Genomic DNA, 27,590 nt, shown 5'->3' with positions numbered 1-27,590 from the left:
CAACTGGTATGTTTGATTTAAAGTTACAAAATTATGTTTACAAATTCCAATTAAAATTGTTCGTTCAAATGCATAAAATGAGAATAAAAAAATTATCGCTTTATAAGTAAAAATAGTTTAGAGCTCTCACAATTTTAATCCAAACATATAATAAAAGATTCTAGTACTACTACATGGAGAAGAAAAGGGGATGTAATGAGAGAAAATTTGGGACTAGTTTTCCAAAACTACACGTGGATTGTCTCTTTTAAAAAGAGACTTGTATCATTCAATACTTTATCTTTATGTTACACCTTCACAATTTTCATCTTTAACTAAATTTTCTATTTATATAAATCAAGTAATTAGATATAAATGATTAATATATGAAAATTAAGAATAAATTATTTGATTAGTGTTTGAATTGGATTTTTGTAAGAAATAATTTTTAGTTAGATTTTATTTATCTTTTATTGAATTTTGAATTAATTAAAATAATTATTTTTTTTAAGAATGGAAAGATTAAAAAAAAATACATATAAGAGTCAAAAAGTCTTCAAAACCTTTGACAAGCCTGCGAGATATGAGGTGCTAACGTAGGCAAGACTACGTCACCAAACTATTATTATACAATGCATCTTTACTTTATAAAATCGAAATCAACATCATTCTTGAGGCCAAATGTCCAAATCACCCTCCGTCTATTTCAAATTAATGGTCCAACCTGAATAAAGAGAAAAAGGGATCAAGCACGATGAATGGCTGACATTAGGGCCGCCTTAGGTTCAGGTCAAGTCACCCAAGGGGTTAAGCTGTCATTTTTTCATATAATAAATTTGTTAAAAGAAAAAATATTAAACATTGTATATATTCAGAATATTTTTCTTCGTATAATTTTGTTTAATAAAATTAAATTAATTTTATGAATATTATACATCTGCACTAATAATAATATATAGGATATATTATAATAATATTTAACATATTAATACATAGACTATATCAGCAATTTATATTAGTATAACTATTTGTTAATATATGAATCATATCATCAGTTATTAATAATATAAAATCTTAATATTTATATTAAAGAGATAATTTTAATTAAAAATTATTCTGCTAGACTAATTTAGGTTCAAGACATTAATATATAAATTTTATTTTTTCTCATTTTTAAAATTTTTATAAATTCACATCTCATACTTTTCATTAAAAATATGTAATACATTTTCTCCTCACTTAATTATAATGGTCCAATACACTTTTTTCTTCATTAAAATTTTATTTTATCTCATTGTTCGCAATATTTATAAAATATCATACTTTCCTCAATTTCTAATTGTCTAATACATTTTTATTTTCTACTATTTTTCAATTTTCATTTCTTTTATTCACACTTCTCAATTATTTCTTTTATTTTCAGTAAACATATTATATATATTAGTGTATGTATTTATTAACTGAGAGTGCTAACAAGTTTTTTTTTTCAAGGTTACAAATACTATCTTTTTTGTTTTCTCAGTTTACAATCTCCAATCATTTTCCTAATTTACCTTGACTTAATTTTAATTCAAGTATCTATATTAATAATTTAAAAATAAAATTAGAATAATTTAATTATAAAATTTAAGTTTAAAATTTGACATCTCAAAAAGTAAAATAAAATTTGATTAAATATTTTTTTATATTTTTAATCAAATTAATCCTTTTACGTTTAGTATTGGGCCTCTTTTTGCATTAAGCCGCCTCTAAACAAATACGTGAACTTTTTATTGTGGGCTATATACTGAGTAAATATTTAAATTAGTTACTAAAAGATATCATATTGATTGTATTATTTGTTGTTAAATTATAGAAATTATATTTAAATATACCTTTGAGTGAATCATCTCACATAAAAATATTCCAACTTAATTAGTTCTCTCAATTTTAAATCTTAGATATGTAACTACCCAATTCAGACATAAAAAATGTTTTTAAATATGTATTTAATCATTAAATCAGGTGCTTAGTATTTATTTGCTCAATTAAATTATTCTTGTATAAATGTGATATAAAAAGCTAATTTAACTAATGAAATGCAACATAATTTAAGCATAGTTTAAGCATTGTACACCAAATCTCAACACATTATTACATATATGATGTTTAACAAATTTTTTTATCTAACACTTATTAAAAATATTGCTAAAAACTTTTGATAACATTTAAAAATTATCGTCAAATATAAATAAATGTTATTAATATATTTTTATAACGTTTTTATCAAATGTCTGTATAAAAAAATATTATTAAAAATCAAATATATATCAATGAAACAGAACTATCCTTGATTCAAACCTCAATACAATCGTCATATTGTACACACACAAAAATTAAGCATAGTTTTTATTACGTACTCAAGGACTCATTATACTTTTTAAGAAGTAATTTGATAATTTAATATTTTTTTTGGTATGATATTGGTGTGAATTATTTATCAATTTTGTTAATTATTATTATTCATCGGAGAATTCAATTGGCCACATTTAGTTTGATCTTTCTTTCTAATTATATTTTTTTTTTCATTCATAATATTTGAATTTAAGAACTTATTTTTAAAAAAAATAAATAAATCTAGTACCACTCATACTGTCGTTACCACTCATGCTAACGACTAATTGATTCACTATTCAATATTGAGAAAAATGTATGCATATCTTTTAAATGCGCCACTTGGGCTATAAATCCCATGCATGCCTCCATATCTTTCTCTATTTTCTATCTTCAATCTCAAACCAACAGCATTCTGAAAAGATGAATGACGTAAGGAAACTGGTGCAAGACTTAAAGCCTGTATTTCTGATGGTATCGGTGCAAATTGCATACTCTTCCGTGAATGTGCTCTATAAGCTCGCCATAAATGATGGAATGAGCATTAGGGTAGTCACTGCCTACCGCCTAATGTTCGCAGTAGTTTTCACTTCTTCTCTTGCTCTTATTTTCGAAAGGTAATCCATTCTCAACCGATTTACTTCTTTTGTTAATTTTAAGCACTTGCATGTATGAACATAAATGGCTCAGTAATAAATGGTGCTTTCTTTTGTCTTTTTTAATATTTAAAACAGAAAGAGCAGGCCAAAGCTGACATGGAGGGTGCTTTTCATGTCATTCTTTAGTGGCTTATTTGGGTATGGTTCATTTTAACTTTCTATCTTCACCCTTTTGCCTTACTTTTTTTGGGACATGCATGAATATTACTAAATTGTTTACTAATTAATCAAAGAGAGACCAAGACTATCCATATTTATATATGTTTGTGTAATCATATAAACAGTGCAAGTTTATTTCATAACCTATTCCTCGAGGCATTGGATTTGGTGTCAGCAACATTCGCTACTGCTGTTTATAATCTCGTTCCTGCAGTCACTTTTATATTGGCCATCTTGTGCGGGTACGTAATCACTAGTCATAACCATTATATGCTTTTTTATTTAAATATATTATCACTAAACTCTAATAGAAGAATTTATAGACCACATATATGTCTATAAATTTATGTGGATAGCATATATATGCCATAGCCATCATTTCATAAATTGTAATCAGCGATCAATGATGGGTTTAGTGACTAAAATCTGACTCACTAGCTCCAAAAAGTTGTATTATGACTTATAATAATAGCAAACCTTTCCTTTTTGTAAATAGTAGTGGAGGACGCGTATACCTTGTAAAAACATATTGGATGTCATCTTCAGACACACGACGTAAGGGCTAGTAAAAAGTTAATTTAAATCTATATATATTTAGACCTATAGTACTAATTAATAACCATAAATAACATTAAGCCGAATATATGTAATAAAATACCAAACTCATTAAATATATATGACTAATATGACCATGGACTATATATAAATCTGTTTTTATAATCAACTAAATACGCCATCAATAACCTAATTAAACTATTTATTTAGTTCTTATTTACATTTTAAGTTTTAGTCCTTAACCATAAGATAAAAACTATTAGAAGTTTTAAACTCTGCACAATTTTTTTGTAATAGTTTATCACCACTAAAATGTTTATTAGCAGTTTTACACCGGTAGAAAAATATTTTCTAATGTTAGCTATGACGGTCAAAATTTAACTTACATGTGTTTGGGATTAAAACATACAGTTTTCTTGTATAAGTACTAAAATTTATAATGGAGTTATAAGGGACCTAGTGAATACTTTAATCTAATATAAACTAATATTCTACTGTACATGAGCATGCATGCATGGTTTGGATGAATTCTTTTTGAATTTTTTCAGCATGGAAAAGTTAAATGTGCGAACCGCAGCAGGGAAGGCCAAGGTGATGGGAACAATAATAGGAATTGGTGGGTCAATGTTGCTGACATTTTTCAAAGGGCAAGAGATTAACGTTAAGAGTTTCGGTACTAATCTTTTGCAAAAGAATGAGCAGGTAGTAGCTTTGCATACTGACTCTGGTAAAAAATTTCTGGGAGTTTTGTGTGGTTTTGGAAGCTGCTTCAGTTTTGCATTATGGCTCATCATTCAGGTACCTACTCTTCCTATTTTATCATTACATATTTGTGAAGTTTGTGGTTTGATTTTGGATTTCTTTTGTTATTGATCACCACATGTGACAGTCCAAGATGAGTAAAGAATACCCAAGTCATCACTCAAGTACTGCATTGATGTCCTTGATGGCTGCAATACAAGCCACGGCCTTTGCCCTTTATGTTGAGAAGGATTGGAGCCAGTGGAAGTTGGGTTCGACTATTAGGATTCTAACTGTGGCTTATACGGTAATGTGCTAATTTATTTTATAGTAATAGGTAAATGACCACTTCTGTAGAAGACAGTGTCAATTTAGTCCTTAAAGGAAAAAAAATTTCAAAATAATTCCTAAAAGTGTAAAAAATGCACAAAAATGTATCCTGTCGTTAAGTGTAGAACGTGTATCAAAATCGTCATATCGTGTTAAGTGTGAAACTGTAATATTCTACCCTTAATGGTAGGACATTTTTAATTCACTTTTTAAATTTTCAAGATTATTTCAGAATTTTTGTTCTTAATAGATGTAAGTAGTCATTTTATCCTAATTAATATAATTGGCATTGGATTTGGATGGTGAACTAAGGTTACACCCATTTTAATTATAGTTGTGAAATGAAAATGTTTTGCAGGCAATTGTGGCCTCCGGATTAGTGGTTATTGTCATTGCATGGTGTGTACGGATGAGAGGCCCAATGTTTGTATCTGTTTTCAACCCTCTTATGCTTGTGCTTGTGGCTGTGGCTGATTCCTTGATGTTTGGTGAAAATTTATATGTAGGAAGGTATGCAACAAGTCCTTGTTCATTTAAATTTGATGTCTACCTGAACGTAAATGATAAGTTCAACTAACTTTTATGATATGCAGGGTGGCAGTAAGACAGTTAAATTTCCGGAAAAAAAAAATTAGTATTCACTTTTAAACTTATATATTAATAAAAATAATTAATTTCATACAAATTAAAAAAGTTAATTGATATTATTTAATTTTTTTTAATTTCCAGTAAAACATAAGATTATTTTTAAAATGTATTTTATTAGAATTTATTATCATGAATAAAAAAATGGTTGAAAATAAAATTAGAATTAAATGAAAGGTATTTTAAGAATAATAGCATTATATATTACAAAATTACTTATATTTATTTATATTTAAATCTAACATATAAAATCACTTTTTTCTTATATATGAGTTTAGAGGAAATATTTATTAATAATATTTTAAGGTTTAAATAAATTATTGGTCTCTGTATAAAATAGAGTGTGATTTTAGTACTAATTTTTTTTTTGTTTTGAATTTAATCCTTATAAATTTTTTTTAGGACCTACTATCAAATAAAAATATCCATTGATGACATAATAACAAAAAATTGGTTATTATTGCTTTATCAGGTCACCAATAGATTTAACAAGTCACTCATCAATGGTTGAACATATAGAAATTTAAAAATAATTTACCAAAAAAATTACACATTTATTTTGTCAATTGTCAGATTCATCGATGAAGTGATAAGTTAATTGATTATCAATATCGTTGTTGTATTATCAAATAATATTGTTACAAAAATATTTAAAGAATTAAAATAAAAAAAATCCTGTTATAGGTACCAAAATTTATTTAAACTTATTTTTAAAAACATTAAAAAAATTAGTAATTTCTTAATAAATAATATTTATCTATTAATTAGAAGTAATTAATTATTTTCTTCTTCTTAAAAGCCTCTCCTTCTGCGTTCATTATGACTCTTTCTCTTCTCATAAAATGCTTTTTTATCCCTTACCTTCACTTTTTTCACTAATTAAACATTATTCTTTCTTTGGTTGTATTTTTGTTTTGTTTTTACTTCTATTTAGTAAAAGACTTTATTCCACCTCGTTGTTTAGTTTTTTAAAATTTTTAACTAAATAAAATTTATTATGATAATTTGATAAGTAGTTTTGCATCTTAAAAACTTTGAAAGATATATAAATTTTAGATAAAATTATAACAACTTCAGTAAATTATTTTCATTATTTTAGAAAGTTTTGGCTTAAAGTTTGGTTTGGGTGTAAATAGACTAATTAATGATATGATTTTTTGCATCATGTTAGTGTAATGGGAGCCATGCTAATTGTGGGTGGCTTGTACATGGTTCTATGGGGTAAGAGCAAAGAAATGAAAAAGGCGAATCTGTCGGTCTCATCAGAAATCAACCAAGAGCATGAAGCAACTGAAGTTGTTGTCATGTCCACAACAATAAATGATGATAATTGTGACCGCGTTAACAATACCGACGCCAATTGTAAAAGCAATATAGTTGCCAAGGTTTCTTGAAGAAGATCCTTTGGAGTGGACATTGAAAATTACCAGCTAGCTAGAAGACATGCCTTCAGGGAAAGCCTCAACTTAATTAAAGCCGTTGTTGTTAATAGTGATATTATATGCACCACATAATATATATATATATATATATATATATATATATATATATATATATATATAGGGGCTATAGGCTTTTTAAAGTAATTGTACACTTGAATATTTATCATCTTTGAACTAATTAAACATAAAGTTGTGTACACCCAAAAACACACTACTAAGGTACATCAAGTTGTCGGCTGGCTTTGGTTTTTCATGTACAAAAGTATCAATTGTTATAACCTAACACCAAATAAAAGTCGTATAAGATGAAACCGTGGGAAAGTCTCATAACTCTTCAGCAAGACCTTAAACTTTTTCTTTTTTTAATGTCTAGATCATAAAAAAAATTTATCTAAATATTTAAGATAATTACATGTTTAAAACTCAAACTTTGAAACAATCTACACCAATTTATCTACTTATTTGATGGTTAAATTTTTTATTTTACTCAACATAAAACTCGTTAACGTGTAATTTCCCAATTGATAAAAAAAGAGAGGAGGAGTCGTGCCCTAAAAATAAATTGACCGATACATAAAGCACATCCACTAACTTTGGAGCAGACATTATTACGAACCAGGAAAGGCTGGAAAGTTATGGAGTTTGAGAAAGAAAGAGAAAGATCACACGATAGCGGAAAAAAAGAAGAAGAATGAGTTGTATCTTATATGCTATTTTCCATCATAGGTGCTGCTGCATGCACCCAGTGGCTACTTTGATGCAGAAATCCCGTACGACTCTTTTACTGAAGGATAAATTACAACTTTTTAAATTTATTTGTGAAAGATGTTAAATTATAATGTTTTAAAAAACATTATACTTTTTTTATGGAATGAGAATGTGATATATTTTAATTTAATAAGCTTGTCTATTTATGATTCAGCAATGCAAATATGTTTAATTTTAATTTTATTATTAACTAATATTTTAGTTTGTATATATTATATAAGTTAAATGTTTCTTTTATATAATATAATCAAAATTCATAATAAAAAATTACTATATCAGTTATATATTTCCTTTTTCTTTTAAAAAATATCAATTATATTATAATTAAAATTTATAATTAATAAATTTCTTTAAAATATATAATTATTTTAAACTTATAATGAATAATTTAAATTGTATTACGATGAGGTTATTTTTAATTAACTATTGACAATTCCTTTTAAAAATTAATGAAATTCAATTTAAATATAAGTATAAAGAAGAGTAGACTAAAATGGGCATGTGATTAATAAGATCAAGAACACAAAAGTAAATGGAGGATAGTTAATTTAATGAGATGATTGGGAATGGAACGTTGCAACAGTAACCTGTGAAATACACTTTAAAAGAAGATAAACCATAACTTGCTCCTTTTATTTATGTGATTCATGCCTCTTCCTTCTAGTAAACCAACTATAGTTAATTTATATTATGCTATTATATATCAAAAGTTTTTTTTTTTTACTACATTATGTCAAAAGTTATACTCTAGATGGTATAAAGACACTATTTAATTTTCATGCTTTTTAATTCTTAATCAGTGTTATACACTCGTGACGCACTTATTTAATAAGTTCATGTACTCTTCAACACCAAACACCTCAAGAAAACTAAAAGCATGAATCACTGTTGACACGGTAATGTCGGGTTCGACACTGATGTTATTGGTGACGCCAGGGCCAATGCAAAACAAACGCAAAGTGGATGCAACACTTCAATTTTTTACATATTAAAATAATTACTGTCGGTTTAATTAGCTGCAAGGTAGTGTTGGCTAAATCTATCAATTAATGGAATATAAACTTTATTGACGAAAATTAACTAATGAACTACACATCTATTTTTATCTTTATATATCTATAATCATTTACGATGAAACATTCAGTTTTTTTTTTTTTTTGTTGTGAAAATGCAACTTTCAGTATAGAGACCACACATACAGATTAATAAACTAATAAAAAATACTATAATAGACGAAAAAACTAGTAAATACTATATAATCATTTAATTTGTTTAGTCGTACCATTTCATAAAATTGGCTATCAAAGAATCGTGGAACAATAAATATTTTTACCTTACAATAATTTAAAATTAAAAATTCATATAAAATGGACAATAATTAAAAATAAAAATTTGAAAATATAATATATTTTGTTTTATCATGATTCAATGATTTGAACCAAATCAACCCAATATATTTTGATTGACCATAAAAATTGTCAAAAACCCCATGCTTTGCTACACTATAATCATAAGGAGTGATCAAGCCAAGACCCAAACAAAAGAACATAAGGTTGATCTTATAGCCAAGCAATTACAGAAAGGTACCGACTCAGTCCCAATAACCAAAAAAAAGAAAAACAAAAATACAGAGGCCCATGTAGCAGCCTAAACAAGTGAACAACCATAAATTTCCCACAAAAACTAAAAAGGCATAAGACTATACCAAATCAGCAAGCTAGCAAATTAAAGTGGGAAGAATAGCGTGTAAAAAAGCCAAAAGAGTAGACATTTCAAAATCTTCCATTTGTAAGGTCAAATTTCAGGAAGCACATGCACCATGGCGCCATGTAATGTTATCCAGAAGCATTCCCATTCACTTAAGTAGAGATGAATAACACGGAAATTGAAAGCTGAGTCAAAGATTACTCTCCATTGTTAATATATATAGTTCTTGTTCTCATATTTTAATATTATTAATAAAGAAACAAAGTTGAATTGCCTATTTCATCCAGTTCAATCGTCAATGATTGCGAGTCAAAAATCGTAGAATTTTATTTTTTGAACAGAAAAATAATTATATTAAAAGAATAAAATCACGGATTTGAAAATATAGTGAGAGGATCAAAATTATAATTTAATCTAAAAATTAAATAATAAATATTTTTCTCTTTATATATATGTGTTTTTTTGGTATTAATATTACATTTATTATTAAAATATGAAACATCTCATCATTTTGTAAATGTTTTTTAGAAGATCATCATTTTGTAATGGAATCATGTATTCTATTCTAAATAATATTCCTATATTTAAGTTCATATTCCCTCTCTAACATTGCAATAGAAAGCCGAGTCAAAGATTACTCCATTGTTATCAGTTCTTATTCTCGTGTTTTAATATTATTAATCAAGAAGTAAAGTTGAATTACTTATTTTATCCAACTCAATAGTCAATGATTGCAAACCAAAAACCATTGAATTTTGTTTAACAAAAAAATAATTATACTTAAAAGATTGAAGTACAAAAAGAATTTTGCTGAAGTTTTTTGTTTTTCTCTAGAACTCTAGACTATTCGAATCCTGTGCCATCCGCATACACCCATACTTAACATTTAAGGTCTTGAAACTTTCCCGTTCCCATGCATGTCTATACTTCATGAGTCTGTTACAATATTATTGCTCTTAGTCTTACTATTGATGTTGACATTTACTGCCGTCGTCACTATTGTCTGTCGTAGACACGACAACAGCCTCAGTCACTCCAAATTCTCCTACGGTGTTGTCTGATGATACCATTTGAGTTGCTGTTTTCATTTCTTTGCTCTTCCCCCACAGCATTATGTACAGACCACAAACAATTAGCACTGCTCCAATTACACTGAACATGCATGTTTCAGAAAAACAAACAGTCATTAAAGAGTAATTAACCTAATAATCTTCTATATGGTTTTAAAATATGATGACAACCACAATTGCAGTCACATCTTAGGCATTTTTCCACAATGTCAAGAATATTGGTAAAACCATAATCAGGATCGCAACCACAAATTAAAATCATCGATATATCTTCTATACAAATAATATTTCCGAACAAGGTGTGAAATAATTATTTAAATAAAATGATGCAAAAGAAATATTTCTTTGCAAGTTACTGTGACATTATTGCTATTCAAATTTAAATGAACAAGCTAGGTCATAGTGCATACCTTCCCAAGTATAGGTGCTCTTGTAATAACAGGGAACTAGCAAAAGCCACGAGCACAAGGCAAAGGGGGTTGAAAACAGATGCAAACAATGGACCTCTCTTCCGTACACACCATGAAGTGGCAATATTCACTAACCCAGTGGCCACAATTCCCTGCCACAAAATTTTAGTCTCATGATAATTATCCATTAACTAATTATTGATTTATTGGTATAATAATAGTTCACCATCCAACACTAATTATGAAATTAATTAGCTTACCGTATAAAGTGCCGTGAGAAGCCTGATACCTGAACCCAACTTCCATTGACTCCATTCTGTCTCAAAACAGAGGGCATAGACTGCGCCTTGTATTGCTGCCATTAAGGTCATCAACGCTGTACTTGAGTGATGGCTTGGATATTCCTTACTCACCTTAGCCTGTAGCATACATATATAGGGATCAATGGCAAAAGGTAACCCAGGTCAAACCGTGGCACATACAAGATTAGATAGGATCTTGCTAACCGAGTAAAAGTTTTTATTGGAAATCATGTTAGAGCGAGAGCGTATTTTCATGCATCCTAATAAAACATATTTTTTCCTTTTACTTCTTTAACTAGTATCCTTATAACATACTGATTAGTATTTGCACGCCTTTAAGATATATGAGAAAACATGTGTAGTGAGTAGCGATAAATACAATATATAGGAAGCTAACCTGAATGATGAGCCATATTGAGAAACTCAAGCAACTTCCAATGCCACATAAAACACCTAGCCATTCTCTTCCATGCGATGTTCCTAGCTGACTATTGATATTTTTATGGAAAAGATTGATGTGAATGTCCTTCCAAATATTTATTTCTACCCCTTTGAGAAATTACAGCAGCATTGACCCGGTAATTCCTAGTATTGTTCCCAACACCTTAGCGTTCGTTGCCGCGGTTCGCATATTTAACTTTTCGTAGCTACAAAAATATGTAGTTGCTGCAATTAGTTCAGCAAAAAAACTCTTATCGATGAAAAATGAAATAAAATAAAGATCACATGAAGAAGGTGATGGTGAAGAGTGGTGAGTGGTGACTACGTACCCGCACAAGATGGAGAGAATAAAAGTGACTGCAGGAACCAGATTGAATATAGCAACTTGGAACGTTGCTGATACCAAAGCCAACGCAACGAAAGCTAGGTTTTGGAATAAACTCCCTCTGATTATATTATCAATAAACATATAGTAATAGTTTTGCTAAGTAATAATTTTAATATCTGAATTTAAATTATTATACAATTACTTTAGCACTATACATGCCAAATAATCATAATAAAATCATTTTAGGGCAAAGGGGTGAAGAAGAACGTAGAGTTTACATCAACCATACCCAAATAGGCCGCTAAAAAATGACATCCAAAGCACCCTCCATGTCAACTTTGACGTGTTCTTTCTGCATTAAATATCAAAATAGAACAAAAAAATAAGAACCCATCATTTTGATTTTATTTTATGTAATGCCCTAGCATAGGGTGAAACAACCAAAATTCTGTTCTTATAAGATTAGAAATTAAACAAAACAGGTTACGGGATTGAGAATGCTACACCTTTCGAAAAAAAGAGCAAGAGAACATGATAAAGCATGTTGGTAAATATTTGTGTTTTAATTTAAAATTTATAAATATATATTAATTCTATTTTATAAAATAATATTTATTTTAGATTCTCTTAAGATTTTGTTTTAATGAGTCAAACTAGTTTGTTATATTTGTTGTGACAACTGTATGTTGGTTTTCCAACGGTCATATTTCTAACGGTCATATTTTGTTGTTACAAAATGCCTATATATATCTATCTCCTGTTTTCTAGAAATGACAGACTGAGAGCTCTGATTTCTTTTTGCCAAAAATTTATCTCTTTCTTTTCCTATACAAAACTTAATTTTTGTGAGAGCAAGAGCATTGGTGTTCATAAGGTTCGGGGATCCTTTCGCTGCACACGATCGGAACCAACGGGTTGTCGTATCTTGGGAGAGGAGCGCAATCAGAATTTCTTACCCGTGCAGTGGAGGCGTTTTCTCTCTAAGGATAGCGTTTACGCGCTTCAACCCAGGCTATATCTTTCTTCCCTTAATTTTTCTTTCTTGTGCTTATTGTATGTTATAATGCATTATTCATGCGCTGTCAATTAAATTTAATTTACTACTGTTATTTTGTTATTTAATTCAAGACTGTGCATCTTCTTCGTATTTATTTTCCTTCATTTTTATTTTATTTTTCCAACAGTCTTAGAGAGAAAAATCGTTATCACTTTCTTCTTGCATATTCTTTTCTACAGTAGCATTCTATTTTACCAAAATATCTGTCATGAATATGATTGACTCCCTTTTTAGTAAGTCTCGAAAATTAATGGATGAAGACACAATGTATTATGTTTTATTAAAAATGTTTTATTATATTATTTCATTTCCTTAAATTTTTACATTAGTGAGAAATTGTTGAAAAATATTTTCTTATAATTTGAGATTTACAATATATTTTCTTCACTAATGGTGGTTTTGAAGAGAAAATGCTTTTAGAATTAGTTTATGTGAAAAACTAAAAGCATACTTCTAATTTCATTCCTATATGATTAGAAAACTATCTTTTACTTGGTTAAATGATCCTGTGAACACAAGTCTTTAAAATCAGGACATTTGTTGTTTGGTTTTTAATTTTTATTGTTTAACGTTATTATTAATGCTGCAAGTATTTTGTTGTTACATGTTGACTGATTGTCTCTTTATTTATAACTCATTGATAAAAGATAAGCCTGTGAAAATATAACACACAAAAATAATAAAATAAATACTTTGGTGAAACTTTATATTTTGCATGTCGTATTCTTAAAAGAGTACCTTATAAACAAAAAAAAAAAATTATGAGCTATGGAAAAAAAAAAGAGAACCAAATTTGAAATATCTTAAAGTGTGGGGGTGTCTAGTAAAGGTTAATATCCCTATTAATAAGAAAAGGAAAATTGAAAAAAAAATATTAATTATATTTTGTTGGATATTTTTTACATAATACTACTTATAGATTCTTAGTTATTAATTCAGAAGTATCTGAAATTTCTAATGGTACTATTATGGAGTCTAGAGATGTGACTTTCTTTGAAAATATTTTTTCTTGAAAAATAAATTATTAAATCTTTGTATGGTTTGAAACAAGCTCCAAAGCATTGACACAAAAGTTTGATTAAGTTATTCTTTTGTATGATTTTCAAATTAATGATAGTGATAAATGTGTGTATGTGAAACAATTTGATGATAATGGATGCGTCATTTTATGTTTGTATCTGGATGACATATTGATATTTGGTAGTAATATGTATTTCATAAATGATGTGAAGTTTTTCTTGTTTAGAAATTTTGGTATGAAAGACCTTGGTTGTGTAGATGTGATTTTGGGTATTAAGCTTATAAAGAAAAATGATGACATGACTTTTACCCAATCTTAGTATGTTGAAAAGCTGTTGAAGAAGTTTAATTATTTTGATGTGAAACCTGTTTCTACTCCTTATGACTCATCCATCAAGCTAAAGAAAAATTTGGGTAAAGGAATTTCTTCACATAAATATTCTCAAATTATCGGTTCTTTGTTGCATTTGACAAACTTCTTTAGGCCTGACATTGTATATGCAGTTGGTAGATTAGGAAGGTATACTAATAATCCTGATCATTCTCATTGGATTGCATTAGAAAGAGTTTTTAGATACTTAAAAGGAACCATCAATTATGGCATTCATTATACATGTTTTCCTGCAGTAATTGAGGGGTTTAGTGATGCAAATTGGATTTCTGATTCTGATGAAACAAAATCAACAAGTGGTTATGTTTTTACTTTAGCTGGTGGTGCAGTATCATGGAAATCTGCTAAACAAACTATTATTTCACGTTCTACTATGGAAGCAGAAATTATTGCTTTAGATACTGCTACTAGTGAGGCTGAGTTTCTTAAAAATTTGCTATGTGATCTACCATTGTTGAATAAGCCTATACCTCCAATTCCAATGCATTGTGATAGTCAAGTTGCTATATCTAAAGTTACTAGCAAAAATTTTAATGAAAAAAGAAGACACTTAAGAGTGAGACATAAGTCTATCAGAAATTTGATTTCTCATGGTGTCATTTCTCTTGACTTTGTCAGGTCAGAAAATAATATTGCGGATCCGCTTACAAAAGGGTTGACACGTCAACAAGTACTTGAGTCGTCGAGGGGAATGGGATTAAAGCCCATTATTTAGTTACAACAATGGACACCCGTCTCCATGTGATTGGTGATCCCATGAATGGAGTTCAACGGGTAACAACGAAATTGTTTGTTGACTAAAGTACACCAAAATGAAATTTGACGGAGCTGTTCCGTTTCTCATTCCTATGACGAGGTGTATTATAAATTGTGGCAATATTAAGGTTGAGGTATTTATATATGTGTATTTTTGATAAAAAAAAAACAAAATACCTCTTAATGAATCCGATGACAATTATTGTAGGGGTGAGGGTCACAACTCACTCTTTGAGGATTCACCTAGTGAGTGTGGTGGTGGGGCCGCCACTGTGAGATATGGGCTAATCTCTAAAGGACACTCACGAAACAAGATACAAGCGCAAGGCCGTGTAACGCGCTACCACTGATTAGAACCTAATTGAACGCCAATATTGTAGGGGTTGTGTACTAAAGTCCGGTTAAAGAATATGTAGTTCAAGACAATCAAGTCACTACATTTTTCTCGGATGGAAGTTCATAAACACTAGGTATAAGGCTCAAACCCGGAAGGTTCCTTATACCGAAATACAATATCACATGCTCTTTCTCTTATGTTTTTATACAAATTATCTTTTAGAAAATATACTTTAAAATTTTAAATTATGTGGGGGAATGTTGGTAAATATTTGTGTTTTAATTTAAAATTTATAAATATATATTAATTCTATTTTATAAAATAATATTTATTTTAGATTCTCTTAAGATTTTGTTTTAATGAGTCAAACTAGTTTGTTATATTTGTTGTGACAACTGTATGTTGGTTTTCCAACGGTCATATTTCTAACGGTCATATTTTGTTGTTACAAAATGCCTATATATATCTATCTCCTATTTTCTAGAAATGACAGACTGAGAGCTCTGATTTCTTTTTGCCAAAAATTTATCTCTTTCTTTTCCTATACAAAACTTAATTTTTGTGAGAGCAAGAGCATTGGTGTTCATAAGGTTCGGGGATCCTTTCGCTGCACACGATCGGAACCAACGGGTTGTCGTATCTTGGGAGAGGAGCGCAATCAGAATTTCTTACCCATGCAGTGGGGGCGTTTTCTCTCTAAGGATAGCGTTTACGCGCTTCAACCCAGACTATATCTTTCTTCCCTTAATTTTTCTTTCTTGTGCTTATTGTATGTTATAATGCATTATTCATGCGCTGTCAATTAAATTTAATTTACTACTGTTATTTTGTTATTTAATTCAAGACTGTGCATCTTCTTCGTATTTATTTTCCTTCATTTTTATTTTATTTTTCCAACAAAAGCAGCCCCGAAAATGTGACGATAGGCAACGATTACTCGAATGCTCATTCCATCATTTATGGCGAACTTCAAAAGAATACTCGTGGAAGCATATCCAAGCTGCACCAACACCATCAGAAGGACAGGCTTCAACTCCTGCATTACTTTCTTCATCTTTACTTGGCTATTGTAATTTGGTTGAGTTTCACGAAGGAATTGAAACAGAGAAAGTTTAGGATCGAGAACGGAGTTTCTTGCGAACAAGTGCGTAGAGCCTTTTTTTATTACATTTTCGAAAGTACACAGCTCATTCTGAACCGTATATTTAATACTCATTTGACAATTTATAGTAAGTATCCCCAATAGTTAGTTTCTTTCAATTACAGCAGTTTTTTCCCCCCCAAAATAATGATGGAAAATATTCAGGGTGGTTTTTCAAGGCTTCATGGTGGAATGGCTATTGGGAGGCTTCGTGTATTATCTTGTGTTGAAATCTGTGTACACTTGTGGTAAATAAAATTATCTTTAGCTTTTCAAATCCTTAACAGCTTCTTTGTATTTGACAAAAAATATTTATAATAATTAATATTATGTGTAATTACATGTCTGAAAGTAATTTTATTAATACTACCTCTATCTCATTATAATTATGAGAAAAAAATTTATTTCAAAATAATTATTATTTTAATTTTAATGTAACATTAATTATTATTTTTCATTTATATTCCTTATAATATTAATAAAGAAATCTTTAAATAAATTAATGATGATATAAAATTTAATTTTCTAAAATTATTATTATTTTTTATCTATTTATTATTTTTTATAATAATCTAACTATTATTTTGGAACAGAAGAAATATTATATATGTGGGTGGAGGGAGAGAGAGAATATACATTATAGTTCAACGTATCTGTATCTATGTATACATGACCCTCTTTACAAAGTGATTAAAATTGGGAAAAAGAAATTGATGACAAAATCTAGCTTACTTTATAAACATTTAATTTAATGGATACCAAGTTAGAAAATATTAATATTTATACACACGTATGCACATACGTCACCGAGTTAAAAATGTATATTCGAAATAAAAATTAAATTTGAACATGAAATTTATATGATAGTAATATAAAATTGATTTTAGAAAGTATAGTTAGATATTTTAAGTGAAATTTATCAACGCTTTAGATGGTTTATAAATGTAGTATAGCTCTTCAAATCCCAACTTGACCTAAAAGACGTACACTTTAGAAAAGAATCAATGTAATTTGAGTGCTTAATTGGCTTCCCCGTTAAATAATTCTCACATATTTTAGTTAAAATTATGATATTTAAATATTTGTAATTTTTTAAATTTAAATATACTTTTAAATGATTTTTAGATTATATATTAAATAATTATTAATATATATATTACCATTACTCAATTCTATTTATATAAATAATTTCAAATGTATACATTACATAAAATAAAAGAATGTTACTAAAATAAGAACGTATTATAGTTAACAAATTTTTATTTGAATTTTTTTTATTCTTTCATTTCAATTTGAATTTATATTTTTTTCATTATTTATAACTACTTTTTAATTACTTAATTACAATAATATATTTTAAAATAATTTTGAATTATTTATTAAATTCTTTTTAATGCATATTGGCATTATTGAATTCTATTTTATTAAGTTATTTTTCTCTTATAAAATATTTTGGAACAATAATATATGTCATTAATGCTTAAATTAATTTATTAATATTATATATTTAAAATATATGTAAATTATATTTTATTAATTAAAATAATTTTTACATTTTAAAAAGTAAAAATTTATATATTTTAATATTTTATGTACTTTTGTTATCATTAAAATAAATTTGTGTTAATTAAATTGATTTAATATAATATTTATTATCAATATATTATTTTATTGAGTGAAACAATTAATTTTAAATAAGTTTATTTTTTTTATCAAATAAAATTTAACTTAAAAGGAGCTTTAAGATTTTTAGAAAAATGAAAATTATTATAAGAATATAATTTGAATCTCTATTTTTAAGCTTCAAAATTAAATGGGGGCTGGTGGCTTAATTTATTTTGGGCCTTGCCTGGCTCCTTTTCTTGTATGTCTTGGTTTGGGTTTGGGTTGTGCTTAATCAATCTAATTAGTCGTCTTAATCATCAATAAATTTATTTTTTGCTTCTTTAAAAAAATGGCCTGCATGCAAGGCCTGACGTTTACTCATTTTGATTAAGATCCGGTCTATTATATCAGAACTCTGAGAGTACATGCAATTGAAAAACCATCAAGGTGTAGCCATACATAATAAAGATCATAATGTGCAAAATGAACCAAGCATCTCCCAACATCTATGGCTACGAAAAAGTAATAAATTTCATAAAAAGAAATTGCTGAAGTTAAAATGCTGGTTGCTTGAGTTTTGTTGGAACTGTAGTGTACCATACATATCCTAATTAGCACTTCAACATTCTACGTACTGAAACTACATCTATTTCGTGAGAGCCATTCATAGATGTCTTTTATTATCCCATTATTGCCAATGCATGTCATTCAGTCAATCAAGTCCACTTTATGAAGACTCATCATGAACAATCCTAACAACATCCATGTTGTTAGTCAAAATAATTATGGTCTTAAATTAATTTATGCAGACGAAGAATAAGTAATAAATAAATGAAAAAAATAATTTTATAAAATTAATCTTATATTATAATTAATTCATTTATAAATTTTATTGTCAATTATTAACGGGTGGGTTTGTTTAAAATTAAAAAAAATTTAAAATAAATATTTTTTGAGTGTTTCAAACATGAAATTATTTTTTTAAAAGCAAAAATAATTTAGATAAACACAGAAAAAACAAAAAATTATTTATTTTATTAAAATAAGTATTTATTTTAATAAATAAATTTATAAATATAAAAAATTAAAATAATAATTATTTTAAAATAAAAAATTCTTACACACCAATTATAATGGGTCAGAGGGTAATATTAATTGGTGTGGCTATTGTAGTATTGTTGACTGTTGTCATGATCCATTCTCGTAATTTCAACATTTTCCGTGTTGTCTGATGACGTCAAGTAAGGGACCGTTCTCATTTCTTTGCTTTTACCCCACAGCACCATACATGTACAAGCCACACACAATTAGCACTGCTCCAATTACACTGAACATGTTTCATAAAAACAAATCATAAAATAGTAAGTTGAACATGATTATGAGATAATCTGCAGTACAATAAGCAAGCTAATTAGTAGTTACCCAAGACTTTTCCCGAACAACTGGTTTGCACAAGAATATTTGTAGCACGTATTAATGGTGCCAATGGTATCAATTCTTAAATGAAATGTTGGTCATACCTTCCAACGTATAGGTTTTCATCCAAAAAATATGGAAGCAAAAATAGCCACTATCACAAGCGCGAGAGGGTTGAAAACACATGCATACAATGGACCTTTAATCCGTACACACCATGCAGTAACAATAACCACTAATCCAGAGTACACAATTCCCTGCCACAACATCTTGGTTTCTTAGTAATTACTAATTTTTAGTATACTAGTTCACCATCCAATTAATGCAAATTTTAACTTACAGAAAATCCGCAGTTAGAAGCCTAATATCCCAACCCAACTTCCATTGGCTCCAATCCTTCACAACACATAGGGCTAAGACTGTGGCTTGTATTGCCCCCATTAAGGTCATCAGCGCTGTACTTGAGTAATGGCTTGGATATTCGATCTTTACTCATCTTAGTCTGTCCCATTTAGTGATTATTCATCAACAACAACAACTACACTTTTTTTTTTGCCAACAAATAGAATTATAATTAGATAAGGCCATAAGGGTAAACCCTTAACACATCATATATTTCATCAACATTTTTTTTTATCGCTTTCTTCTAATCATGTTATTTATCTTATTGCATGTTATACTTATATTTTTTTTTTCTCTCTTTCTCAATTAGCAACTGAGTGCCCATGAAATATATATTTCTCTTTAAGTACTGAGATATAACAACAGGAAGCTTAATTACCTGAATGATGAGCCATAATGAAAGACTAAAAACACTTCCAAGACAACATAAAACACCTAGCCATTTTCTTCCAGAAACAGCATGCGATGATCCAAGGTGGCCATTTTGATTTTTGTGAAAAAATATTTATGTGCAAAGTCAAAATGTCAATTTCTAACCCTTTGAAAAAGGTCTGCAGCATTGACCCGTCAATTCCTGTTATAGTTCCCAACACTTTGACCCTCCCTGATGGGGTTCGCAAATTTTCAAAGCTACAAACAGTTGAAAGAGTTACTGGATGCAATAAATTATTGCGAATAATTGTGCAAGTTCAGTAATAATCTTTCTGAGTAAGGACAAAAAGTAATAAATATATATACCTGTGGTAATTGTAAAGAGTGATGACTCTACGTACCCGCACAAAACGGAGAAGACAAAAGTGATCACAGGAATGAGGTTATAAACGGAGGTAGCAAATGTCGCTGATACCCACGCCAAACCAATGAAATAAAGGTTTTGCACCAAGCTCCCTCTGTTCATATTATTAAATGCACATTATTAATTTTGTTAATCATTCTAGACTTTAGCAATGCACTCACTTCTGTCTCGAATATATATATATATATATATATATATATATATATATATATATATATATATATATATATATATATATATATAAACACATATATATTGGTCTAAAATAAGTAAATTAATCTTTATTTATGTCACCTTATATTCAACAAAATAAGCTCTATAATACCTTATTAAAAATTCAATGTCAATTAAATGAAAGGTTTGATTGGCATTTTTTAAAACCAAAAAATGTCTACTTTTTTATATGAGACCAAAAAAATATTTATAATACCTTTCACTTAATTCAAATTGTATTTTCAATGATTTTTTTATCTTAAGTTTCAGTAAAGGATAATTTAGAGAATAAAGGCTAATTTTTTAAAATGAGTAGATTAGTAAAATTAAATAATATTAACTAAGGTTTTTAATTAATTAGTTTTTTTAGTTATATTTGAGACCGAAGAAGATATATTCCAGATACGCGGGAAAAGAAAAGGCACAAGAAAACCTCATGGCCATGGCAAAGGGTTGAAGACTGAAGAGTTTAACCATACCCATATATGCCGCAAAATAATGACATCAAGAGCACCCTCCATGTTAACTTTGGCCTGTTCTTTCTGTTATAAATATCAAAATAGAAATATAAAAAAAGGGAAAGAAAAACATCATCTTAATTTTAGCCATTATCTAAGGTAGCATGGGTCAAAGAATTAATCACAAATTTTGTTCTTAATAATAGAAAACAAAAGAAGTTACGGGCTGTGAATGCACCTTTCAAAAATAAGAGCAAGAGAATAAAGAGAGAAAGCATCTACAAAAATGTGACGGTAGGGCAGTGACTACTCTAAAGCTCATTCCATCAGTTAGGGCAAGCTTGTAAAGCACATTCACAGAAGCAGCTGCAACCTGCGCTAGCACCATCAACATGGCAGGCTTCAACTCTTGCACTCCTTTCCATGTGTATTTCATCTTTATTGCCTAGCTGCTGTAATATACTGGTTTGAATTTGAATAAGGAAAAAGAGAAATATAAGGATATATAGAACATGCATATCATTGCCAAAAGCCAACACAACAATGCATATATATAGGAAATTAATAATACTCGATCACATTATTTCTAGGTTAAAAAAGCTTGCATTTCGTTTTAGTTTACTATAAATAAACTAAGGACAAAACTTATAGTGACGCATCTCAAGAGAATTAATTTGTCTTATTTTTCAATAAAAAGTAGAGTTTTATGGGGATTTAAATATTTTCTCGTTGAGTTATATGGGGATTTAAATATATTCTCGTTGAGTAATGTAATAAGTTATATTATTATTATTATTATTATTATTATTACACTACTACAAAAACAAGAATTAACATCGTCAAATCTACATCGGTTATTAAAAAGGCGATGTAGTAAATTTCGCGGTGGCATTTTCGAAATTTATACAAACTTTTTGACATGTTAACCACGGTTATTGTGAAACCGGCGTCGATAAGCATGTTACAAAGACGGTTTTAGAAAAACCGCCTTTGTTTGATTTGTAAGCACGACAGTTTTCTACAGCACGTTTTTGTATAGACTGACTTTTCATTTTTCTCTCTCTCTTTGTATAGACATGTCTTTACACACTCGCCCTTCATTTTCTCTCTCTCTCTCTCTTATGTTATCTTCTCATCTTCTCCGCTGACCCTTCATTTTCCCTCTCTCATTGTAGCCTTGTGTATGTCTTTGTCGCTTTCTCTCTCTGGCAGAGAACGTCTGTGTATGCCTTACTCCACCGCAACCTAAAATGTCTTGTTAGGTTCTTTAACAACAGCAACTGCTGGCGCATTCCGTGCTCTTTCGGCTCCGTGTCGTTTCCGTCCTCGCTTCGATCCTTTCGTGGACTGCCCCCGCGAACGCCGCGCTGCGAGCTCCGCAGTTTCGTTTGCTTCTCCTGCTGGCGGTGGAAATGGCGATGCTGGAACCGACGACGGTTGCGGTTCTGGCAGTGAGTCTGGAGATGCTAATCTCAAACTGGTAGGAGACGTGGCTCAAGAGCTTTTTCGACTTTCGCCTGATGTTATCATTCTCGATGTTTCGGTGTGAACTCTTCTTTACTCTGAGTAGATTTTTTTTGTTATTATTTTTATTTTTAGTAAAATAATAATTTAGTTTTGTTTATGTGTGTGATAGGGAATGATATGTGTGGGGGATGTGCTACACTAACCTGATATTCGAAACAATAATGAAGTGGCATGGGTTGTTTTTCACTCACGCATGCAAAACATTTTTGTGTAATTATTATTTGTTCTCATCCCCTCTCACTAATTACTTCTCAGTCCAAGTTTGTCACTCCTTTCTCGCTACCACGCTAATTTCTTTCTTCTATTCCATTTCCATGCCTTGATTAAACGTACTAATCCTTGCTTATTATTAATGAGTTTCTTCGAGATATTTTCAGTTTCACCAATTGTATTAACTATTTTTGCTATTATTCTCATTGTAACTTTAGTTTTGAAGCTTGGTTGATTCAATTGATCGATTTGCAATAAGAGGAATCTGGTTTGAGACATGCTTTGGATGGTCCTGATAGCATGGGATTCGATTCTCTTATTTCCATAGAGAATGAGAGGTCCCTCATGGAACGTGTATGACATGAAGTAAAGCAAGAATTGAAACAGGTAAGGGATTAAATGTTAATAGCTTTTAAAAGTCTGCGTTTGAGTCCCATCATTTTGAATCTCCCCCGTGATTGACCTCAATGTCTTTTTTTTTAAAATATTATGTAGGGTTATAAAGAGAAAATTGTGGACATAAGAGAGGAAATTTTACGCAAGAGATGAGTTAGGAAACTTCCTGGTGAGACGACCTCTGTCCTTAAAGCTTGGTGGCTTTACTATATATTTTTTTCTTTTAGTAAACCCTGTTCAAACATATTTGAACGAATTTAAATTGTGATTTTGGATGTTGTTGTGTTTGGGTGGCCCTGGTCAGAAGATGTTTTATTAAGTGTTTATGTAATGCAAGGTTGGTCAGTTTGGTTTTGCACTAATGTATGATTACTTTGTGGAATATACTTAAAGTTGAAGATTTTTTAAAAATCTTTGGTTTTTTTTCTTGTATGTGTAATCAGGAGAGCCCGAGAGGGGTCTTGTATTGTAAGTAATTGGCCATGCTAAGTTTTTTAATAAATTGTGTTAACCACTTGTTGCAGTAATCAAGAGTTAGATCATTCATTTCAATATTCTTAGATTTTGTTTGCTGTTTACCAAATATGTTATGTGGATAATGAATTTTAATCTACTATTGCTTATTGTTGATGGCCATTTCTTCTAAAATTTAAGACTGATAATTTTTACACTTGCTGCCTGTTTTAGGTGGCTACGAAGACTGAGTCAAATAAAGTTGCAGGGAATGCCATTTTATATGAATGTGTTTATAAAGTTGCAGGGAATGCCATTTTATAGTTGTTCCTTTCTTCAATAGCCTTGTATCAAGTGAATCTTAACCTTGCATACTTTATGCAGGTGGAGTTCTAAATCTGGCCATGGTTGAGTGTGTGGACAATCAGAAGGTAGACATATAGAATCAAGTATACTCTAATATGATTATTGTGGAACTATAATGTGATATCTTGTTGCTTGGATGATTTTTGCCACATCGCTTGTGATGAGATTATCTTGGAGGTCAGCTGAAAATTTTATGAGATCTTAATCTTTGGATTCATCTGGCTTTGAAGCTTTATGAAAAACTATGTGTTCAAATATAATTTGGTTGCTCTATCCCTTTATGAATTCTCTGTAGTCTCTTGTCTTCTCCCAAATAGTTGCTACAAAATACACCAGAAGAATCAATGTCATTTGTTTGATGAGTAATTGGTAAAAGACTGAGTATGATGGCCTTAATTTTTTACAGTAATTGTCACCCATTGATTATCTGGGCTTGTGACTGCTAACTATTTTTAAGCAAAAAAAGGTTTAATATAGAACCACAATTTTTTTGCTCTATCATTTTTCTGCCAAATTTCTTGTTTTGTGGATCCATTTTTATTGATACCTATTGCGGGGTGGGGGTGGGGGGTTGTATTATTTTAATGAAACTGGTATAAAGTATCTTTGTTATGCAGGTTGTTGTTTCATAAAATATGCTACCTCCGAAGAAGCTGATCAGGCAATTAGAGCATTGCATAATCAACATACTCTTCCTGGAGTGAGTTGTGTTTCTGAATCCTAGATAGTAAATAGTGAGGACGACTTATAGTTAGTGATTTTCTGACACTTGTATCTTATGATTAGGGTGTTGGTCCAATCCAAGTGCGATATGCTGATGGTGAACGGGAACGCCTTGGTAACTATTTATATTTATTGACATTGAATAGGCTTGAAAATTCTTACTGCCACATGTTTCGTATGCACAAGACCTAAATAAGAGTACTGTTAAGGTATCCATAATCATGGTTGTAATTTTTGCTCTTTACAAATTAAAACGTATCTAGAGTTCTCTGGCCTGATGGTCAATCTTCTTCATGAGTGGACCTTATGAAATATGATAAAATGTTTGAAACATCTTTTACACATGGAAACTTGTGATGAAGTAAGGGACTTTATACTTGTCCCTTTTATTAATTTTATTCTTATGTTCTAAACCTCCTATATATTGTAGTAGTTTCACTTATTATTTTAGCAAAATATATTTAAAACTGCTAGTGAAATTTACTTTTGAGTTTGAACAGTAATTAGTTGATAAAGAAAAAAAAACTAGCAATACTATTTTCATCTGAACATTTTCTGAAGATAATTTTTGTGAAAATTAGGTTGTTCTAGGGGAAGAATTTATGCATGGATGTGCCTTTTGTATTTTTTAGTGCATCATTGTTATTAGTCATCTGATGATTGCACTGATTGTTTCATGTTTATTCAAATTAATTTATTTATATGATAGGTGTTGTTGAGTACAAATTATTCGTGGGCTCTTTGAACAAACAGGCTACCGTAAAGGAAGTTGAGGAAGTATGTTTCCTGCTGCAATCAAACTTTACACTAGAGACTGTTATACAAGTATTTTCAATGGGACAATTTTTTATTTTATTGTCTTGCACAAGGGAAACTTAGGCACAAGGGAACTGATGTCTGTGATTAATGAATTGCTAACTTCTCTAATAAATATTTAATATCTCTATAGTATCATGTTAAACTTACTGTTATTATTAACATGAAACTAATTGATGGTGTCTCACTCTCTCTTGTATCAGATTTTCTCAAAATATGGCCGGGTTGAAGATGTTTATCTTATGCGCGATGAGAAGAAACAAAGTCGTGGTATGTTTCCTACCTATATGGGATATTAGCTGGAAACTGGGTAGGGGATGGGGGTGAAATCATGGGGGCGAGGGGTTGGTTTCCATGCTTCAGTTTCATAATTGTTCTTGAGGAAAGTATGAATTGGTTGGTGTAATGAGTGGTATTGTTTTTTACTATTCCCTTCAATGTTTGGAGGCATCATAGTTTTTTATTCTGGGGTTACTTCTTTTTGTGTCTCTTTATGTGTGTTTGTGTTTGATGGCAATACTGAATAGATAATATTTTCCCTTATTTTGGTTGAAGGGTGTGGTTTTGTTAAATACTCACAAAGATATGGCTCTGGCAGCAATTAATGCGCTTAATGGAATCTACACAATGAAAGTAAGAATATATATATATATATTCTTTTAATAATTCTTCTTATGAAAGCACTATGGTTAATCTTGCATTTTTCTGCATAGGGTTGTGAGCAGCCACTAATTGTCCGGTAGCAAATCATCTTAACGGCATGGTGTTTATAAAAATGGTCCTATTTTTGTTTAAGAAAACTATTATTTAAAAATTATTGTTATTATTTAAAGGAAAAATGGTCCTAAATCACATTTATGCTGCTAGTTTCTTTACATTATTTCATCCAATTTCACTCTTTTTTCCGTTAGTTATTACTTTTCAAATATCCTAAATCATCTCATTCATGATTAGAACAAATTTAATTTCCAAGTTAATTTCATGATTAATATAAAAAAACACTACGTACAAATAAGTTTATGAATTTAATTTAAATACTATTGAAGGTTGTATAGTGGACATTAAGAATGAGAATAAGTTGGCTATTAGGAGATTATAGCACGGCTTATATATAATGAGGTCTAACGTACATGACTTATTTCAATTCATTTTGGCCAAGTACTTTATTTTTGTAAGGTGGAGGCTCCCTTTTGACTATGGATATGGTGACTCCGATAAGAAATGATTGAAAAGTCTGTGCCCCTAGACCATGTGTTTCAACGAAAAAAATATTAGGTAATACACAATTATATAAGGAAAATTTTTAACCAATGGATTTCTATAAAATAGTTCAAATATGAAGATTTATATATTATCTTGCAGGAGAGAATTCAACTTGAAACTACTCGGTTGTATAAACTTAATTGATATAACTTTCATGCTCAATTTGATAATTTTAAATAATTTTGAATATTTTCTTTTAGTGTATATAATTTTAGTGAGCAGCACTTTTAGACAGTTTTTTTGCTAAACGTATATAGTATCTATGTTCAAATTTGATTAATTTTATTCTTTTGTTCTCTCTTTGTACAAACAATTTAGTTTAGTAATTATTAATT

At 29.5% G+C, this 27,590-nt stretch overlaps 1 protein-coding gene, 1 long non-coding RNA gene and 2 pseudogenes across 2 annotated transcripts; 2 read left to right on the top strand and 2 right to left on the bottom strand.

Annotated features, from left to right (window-relative positions):
• The first annotated feature begins 2,766 nt into the window (after nt 1-2,766).
• On the top strand, nt 2,767-6,945 carry LOC114412603 (WAT1-related protein At1g68170-like). Its single transcript, XM_028376556.1, has 7 exons — nt 2,767-2,969; nt 3,087-3,149; nt 3,296-3,412; nt 4,274-4,523; nt 4,615-4,773; nt 5,155-5,306; nt 6,613-6,945. The coding sequence occupies exons 1-7, from the start codon at nt 2,776-2,778 to the stop codon at nt 6,833-6,835; spliced, it is 1,158 nt and encodes a 385-aa protein (XP_028232357.1). The 5' UTR covers nt 2,767-2,775; the 3' UTR covers nt 6,836-6,945.
• A 3,378-nt stretch (nt 6,946-10,323) lies between these two features.
• Nucleotides 10,324-16,651, bottom strand: LOC114411320 (annotated as a pseudogene).
• A 2,716-nt stretch (nt 16,652-19,367) lies between these two features.
• LOC114411319 lies at nt 19,368-21,937 on the bottom strand (annotated as a pseudogene).
• A 3,928-nt stretch (nt 21,938-25,865) lies between these two features.
• On the top strand, nt 25,866-26,604 carry LOC114411518. Its single transcript, XR_003666476.1, has 3 exons — nt 25,866-25,953; nt 26,196-26,262; nt 26,548-26,604. It is a non-coding gene; the product is annotated as an uncharacterized LOC114411518 (long non-coding RNA).
• Nucleotides 26,605-27,590: the final 986 nt, after the last annotated feature.

The sequence above is a fragment of the Glycine soja genome, chromosome 5, assembly GCF_004193775.1.
Source record: "Glycine soja cultivar W05 chromosome 5, ASM419377v2, whole genome shotgun sequence".
Taxonomy (NCBI): Eukaryota; Viridiplantae; Streptophyta; class Magnoliopsida; order Fabales; family Fabaceae; genus Glycine; species Glycine soja.
The sequence above is the reverse complement of the archived record's forward strand: the minus strand, read 5'-3'. Positions and strand labels throughout refer to the sequence as shown.